Source organism: Zonotrichia leucophrys, chromosome 9 (assembly GCF_028769735.1).
Source record: "Zonotrichia leucophrys gambelii isolate GWCS_2022_RI chromosome 9, RI_Zleu_2.0, whole genome shotgun sequence".
Classification (NCBI taxonomy): Eukaryota; Metazoa; Chordata; class Aves; order Passeriformes; family Passerellidae; genus Zonotrichia; species Zonotrichia leucophrys.
The window spans coordinates 13,324,501-13,330,500 of NC_088179.1; the positions used below are offsets into that span (position 1 = coordinate 13,324,501).

General features: G+C 52.7%; 1 protein-coding gene across 1 annotated transcript in view; it reads left to right on the forward strand.

Annotated features, from left to right (window-relative positions):
• XXYLT1 (xyloside xylosyltransferase 1) overlaps nucleotides 1-4,903 on the forward strand; it is a 32,579-nt gene extending 27,676 nt beyond the window's left edge. The window contains exon 4 of the mRNA XM_064720765.1: nucleotides 3,756-4,903. Within this exon, the coding sequence (XP_064576835.1) occupies nucleotides 3,756-4,152 (397 nt within the window). The 3' untranslated portion in view covers nucleotides 4,153-4,903. The remainder of the gene's footprint in view (nucleotides 1-3,755) is intronic.
• The last annotated feature ends 1,097 nt before the right edge of the window (nucleotides 4,904-6,000 follow it).

The window sequence follows — 6,000 nt, forward strand, 5'->3', positions numbered from 1 at the left end:
CTGGCATCTCGTTTCACTTCGTGTCATTTTGACTTGGTTCCTTGATTCCCCATATGCCTGTGGGGAGAGGCATTCCTGGAGATGTGGATTCATGGGGAAGGTGCACATCCTCAGCAGCAAGTCAAGTGGCAGCTGCACAGCTGGTGTGGCAGGGTTGTAGCCTCTTGAACATCAGATGGGTACAGGCACACAAGTCCAGTCTACTGCTTGTGGGGCAGGTGCTTTGAGCTTGCTGCTGGTCTCCCAGGTGGCAGTAACCCCTGCATTTTGCCTTTCCTGCCAGCTCAGGCACCCAGCTGCTTTACCAGAGGTTTTCATCTTATCCCATTAAGTTGTCTCATAACCCAGAGCTGAAGTAAATGAGTGGAAGTTCACAGATTTGAACAAAGTTTTTCCCCCGCTTGTTTGTCCCTTGCTGTGGAGAAGGCCCTACAGAGTACAGCTGGTGTTGGATGGTCCCTCCTGGCCTGGCAGCTGTTCCTAGTGAAGGTGTTTGGAAGGGTGTGATGGCAGCTTTGTGAGCTGGGGCTCGTGACCGCCGGGCTGCGAGGCAGGGGAGGCGCGGCCGCAGCGCCCTGTGCTGGGCCAGCAAGGGAAGTCCTGCTGGAAGCAGCGTTTTTTATCAGGGCTGCCTGGGCCTGCCGTTTGAATGCTTGGAAATGCTCTTCTCCAGATGTTTCCTAGCACACGCCGCCTCTGTTTATAAACAGCTCCTCAAAGCAAAGCCTGTTGGGGCTGCAGGCGGGCGCTCGCGGCAGGCCCCGCACAGCTCCCCTGCACCATGGCACGGGGTCTGGGGCCACAGGTCACCTCTGTCCCCTCCCATCGAGATGGGTTAGAGCAGTTAACAAAAGCCCCAAATGCCTCCTCTTCCTTTCTCCTCCCTTTCTCCTGGCTAACAGCTTCCTGCTCCATTGCATCCTGGTGGGGCTGCCTTCCTGCCCATGCTTTTGCTGCTGGGGACACAGAGAGGAGGGCACACTGCCTTGCCTGAGCTGCCTGTTCCCAGGGAGATCCCGGCTACTCCAGGGGCTTGGGTCAGGGAGACATTTCCATTGCATCCAGCTGGGGTTCAATTCTTTGATGATTATCTCAAGGGCACATCCTGGCAGCAAGCTCTTCCAGCCCCTGGAGTTTTGCCTCTATGCTTTGCCAAAATTTGAGGTGAGTGCTGGGGGGGGATGTGAGGCAGGACAGAGTGGAGTAGGTACAGGCTGTGTCAGGTGTTTGGCTGGTTGTTGTGCTTTTCCAGCCCCATCTCCTCTGAAGAAAACAATGCTCTCATAATCGTCACTCCTTCCACTTCTAACTGGGTGGAGGTGCCTTTCAGCCATGCTCTTCTCTGTCCTGGCAGGACAGAGACTAAAACCTGCTTAAAAGACAAAAGCCAAGAAAAATCCTGTCTAAACAGCTGCTGCCAGTGGCCCTGCCAGGATACCTTTCCCTTGGTTGGCCTGAGCTCAGCAGGGGCAAGGCTGTTGTGCTCAGCTGTGAGCAGGATCCCAAACCATGGGCACTGCAGAGCCACCTGCAGCTCATCACATCCTGGATCTCACCTCAGCATTGCTCCCTGCAGATGGCCCTGCCCTCCCTGCCAGCCCCACATCCCGCACACGGCCGGGGGAGGACAGCCCTGTCACAGCCAGTGCTGGGAGGAAGGGCTGAACAATTGCTGCTTGTCAGGCTGTCTCCTCTTCCTGTAGAAAAGGGCACGTTATCAGCCATCCACAAGTCATCTGGGGAGCAGCACTGCTGAAAAACTGAGTCAGAGTCATGTTATACAGATTTGCTTTAGCCCCACCATGGCCTGGCAATGCCGAGGGCCTGGGTGCTTACAGTGGCTGTAATCTTGTACTTTAGCTTGGGCAGCATGTGTTTGGAGGTAAGAATGTGAAAGGAATCGGCTTCACTGCTGTGGAGCTGCCCCTCTGTGGCACTGCTTACACTCTCCCTCCTGTCAGCTTCCAACATAATGGTCTGGGCAGGGGGATGGCTTTCTTGGCACTGCCAGGGAGAAGCAGAGAGCAGAGGATGGAGAGGTGGGCTTGAGCCACTCCCTGGATCTGAGCACGTCAGAAGGCTGATTGAAGTGCTGGGGCTTGTCTTTGCAGGTTGAGCTTCCCTCTAATGCTGCATGGAGAGTGTTTTGCCTCCCTTTTCTAAGGAGCAACCCATCCATGAGTTGTCGTTGCCTGTCCTCAAGACACAACTGCTCTTTGCAGAGGCAGAGCCCTTTATCCTTTCCCCACCCTTTAGATCCAATGAGCACTGCTGCCCATGAGCTCTGATGAGGCAGCCTGTCCTCCACTCCCCTTCCCTAGGACTGCTTCAAGACTGAGCCCTTCTTCCATGGAAAACTGGCACTGGGAAAAACCTTTCCATTCTGAATCAGATGGAAGGGAGTGGTGTAAAGACCCTTAATGAAATGGGAAATGTCTGTGCTTTAATGCAAAGTTTTAAGGAAGTGATGCTGCATGATGCTTGTGTTTCTCCAGATCAGGAAATAAAAAAGATATTCACAGTTGACATCATTAACAGATCCACATTTCTGCTGAGAAAAAAACAATAGAAAAAAAAAATAGATCCCGTTTCTGCTGGAATAATTCTGCTGGTAATGGTGTAGTCCTGGCTGTCACCTGGCCAGTCTCACTGTGCTGGGACCCAGATCACAGGTCAGAAGGATGGATTTGATCATCTGATCCCTGAGCAAGAGCCTGTGGGAGCTCAACATGGCTTCTTAGAAGAAAAATTTAAATTTAAATGTTTGCAGTGGAGAGCATTGCCTCTGGAGCTGTCCCAGGGGCAAATGTCCCTGCATGTTCTTACATCTGAGGGAGTCCAGCTTCAGCTTCCAAGCATGGGACCACTTTAAACATTTGGGCATTAAATCTACCCAGTTCTTGTTGCCTTGAGCTGCATGGAGACTTGGGTGGTGTCTGACAGGTTTGAAGAGGATCCAGTGGCAGGCTTGCCTTATTCTTTCTAACAGTGTTTCTCCTTGACATATTAACAGCAAGGTGTAAAAGTTCCTTCTGTACTTCATGTTAAGTGTGAGGGCTGGAAGGAGAGGGCAGTGCTGGCAGCCCTGGGCTGTGAGACAGTGGTGGGGTCATGGGTTCCTCCTGCCCTCCTTTGACACAACAGGCTCAGACTGCGGTCAGGTGCTCAGCTTTGCAGCAGAGGATGCTGTTTGAGGGAAGAAGACTTTCAGACTGAATGGGAGCAGTTTTGGAGGGTAGATCCAGCTGCTTGGGGAATAGCATGGGGTTAATTCAATTCCTGCAAGTAGCCAGTATGGTGAGGTATGTTCTCTGACACAGGACTGAGGAAGGAGCCAAAGAAATTTCTGGGCTGCTTGCTTAGGTAATTGAAATTAGGACACTTGTGGTGGTTCACCCAAGGCACTGGGGATGTGGTTTTGTCTCTCTGCACAGCCGTGTGAGCAGTCACACGATCCTCTGTCCACTTGACTCACTAGAATGATGCTGGTACAAACAAAGAGGCTTTGGGAGATGGTAAAGCAGTATGGTTTGAAGTCTGGGCAATATCCTGTGCAGGGGGATGGAGAGAAAGGAGGCCTGTGAAGCACTGGCTGTTCTGAGAGGCTGGGTGTCTCCAGACAGAAGACAAGCATGGTGAGATCCCTTGGGTGGGTGGTAGATCCTTGCTGTGATCCAGACCTGCCCAGACTTGAGTGGCTGCTCTTCAGGCTGCCCTTCCTGACATCCCTGTGCCTGTTCTTCCTCTCTTTCCAGGCACACCTTCTGGCAGTATCGCCGTGAGAACCCCCAAACCAAAGTGGGGGAGCCCCCTCCTGATGGGCTGCCAGGCTTCAACAGTGGTGTCCTGCTCCTGAACCTGGAAGCCATGAGGCAATCCAAGCTCTACAACCAGCTGCTGGAGCCCACCATGGTGCAGAAGCTGACGGAGAAGTACCACTTCAAGGGCCACCTTGGGGACCAGGATTTCTTCACTATGGTGGGGATGGAGCAGCCAGAGCTTTTCCATGTGCTTGACTGCACGTGGAACCGGCAGCTTTGCACGTGGTGGAGGGACCATGGATACAGCGATGTGTTTGACCAGTACTTCCGGTGTGAGGGGGAGGTCAGAATTTACCATGGCAACTGCAACACCCCCATCCCTGAAGACTGAGGCACCCACTGTCCCCAGGGGCAGCTCTGACTGCAGCTGGGGCATAGTGGCTGCACTAACAGTCCCTCAGGAAGGGTGACCAGCTCTGATCCAGCATAACCCACGGGAATCTAGGGGTCCCAAGAGCATTCAATATCCCACTGCCTGTAGCCTCACCCTCCAAGAGGAAGGGCAGTTAGTTGTTGGAACAGGACCTCCACAGCCACTGTATCCAGGGCTCAGCTCCTGGCTCTGCTTGGCCAAGTCCATGGTGCCCATCTGGTGCCCATCTGTGCCTCAGCTGCTGGGGCATGGGAACAGCCATGGGGCCATCAGAGACTGCTGCTTTTGCACTAGGCAGGGCCCAGCTCCCTGGGTGCTGTGCAGCTTTGCCTTGTCTGATGGTCAGCAGGAGTGCCCAGTGGGCAGTTGGGTTTCATTTGTCATTCCTTGGTGGCCCATTTCTGCGCCTCATGCAGAGAGTTCGTCTGGTCCCTCTGGAGAGCAGACACTGTCCTCAGGTCATCTTCCTTTTGAAGCATTCCAGAAAGGTGAGAGGGCTTTAAAGACTGAAAAGCTGCTTTAAATTGGGTTACTTACAAACAAAAATTGAGTGCTAGATAAGCTTTAAAGCCTTCTGTTGGTTTTTCTGAGCAATAAAAGCTTTACTGCCCTATGTTGTCCTAGAAGTGTTCAGTGAATGTGTAGCAATAGGTTCATTTTTCTAGCTTTGCCTTTAACCTTTTATACAAGAATAAAGCTGCAGATATCAGATACGCTTGGCTGTTTTTCTGTGGCACAACTGAAGTCCTGTGCAACAGGAGGTTTCCTGCACTTATCATGTGTAAAAAGTAGCTGATGTGTATCTGCTGGGCAGTTGAGTGTGGTGGCCCACATAGCTTATCCCACATCTGTCCCATGTGAGTGATGCAAGTAAACAAGCTGGATTTTTTAAAGATCATCACCACCATAGCCAGGGTTGGTTTGGAGGGAGCTGGGAGCTGCCTGTGCTATGAATGAGTGAGCTTCAGGCTGAGCATGCTGTTCCTTGAATAAATGCTGCCTCAGTGAGCCTGGCTGGCTGCACAGGTCTGCGTCAGGGACGTGCACAGCTCACTAACCATCTCCAGCCCATGGCTCATTAACATTAACCACCTCCAGCCCAGCCCAGCTTGTTTCACACTCTGTGTGTGCATCTGTGTGATGTGCACGTGCAAGAGAGGCGTGGGGAGCTGATTGTGGCTTAGCCTGATAACAGAACACACCATATATGTGGCAGGAGTGTCCTGGGCTCCTTCCCCCATGCCCATGAATGAACTCACTGGGGAAAAGGCTCTCCTCCCTCAAACTGATGTGCAGAGACAACAGGCTGTGGTATGGGTTGCATCCTGAGCCCTGCCCTCTCTGATGTGCTGAATCAATCCATTTCCAAATAGCACAAAACCTTGTCTTCAAGTATTTTCTCATCCCCAGGGAATGAACAGCAAAGAGGTGATTAAGCCATGCTGCCTTGCCTTGCACGGTGAGGTTGGATCACCTTCTTTTTGCAGCCAGGTCATGCACCCTGAAGGATGAGGAGCATTACTGGTGTTTACTGGTCAGGGCACACTAGGGCACCAGTGACATGGGGTTTCACGTGCCAGGGCAGGACCTTGCCATCAGTTTGCAAAGGGCCATGCTGGAAATACAGGCCAGGCTGCTTGTGTCACCAGCACTGGGGAGGGGTGAGGTGATGAACAAACATGGCTTTTACTGGAGACTGAGCAGCTCTGGGGTGGCTGTCGGTGTCAGGGCTGGCCCAAAGGACCATGATGGGTGCTGCAGGGTGACACCTTGGGAGACAAGGCTGTCTGGGGCCAGGTGCCCTCC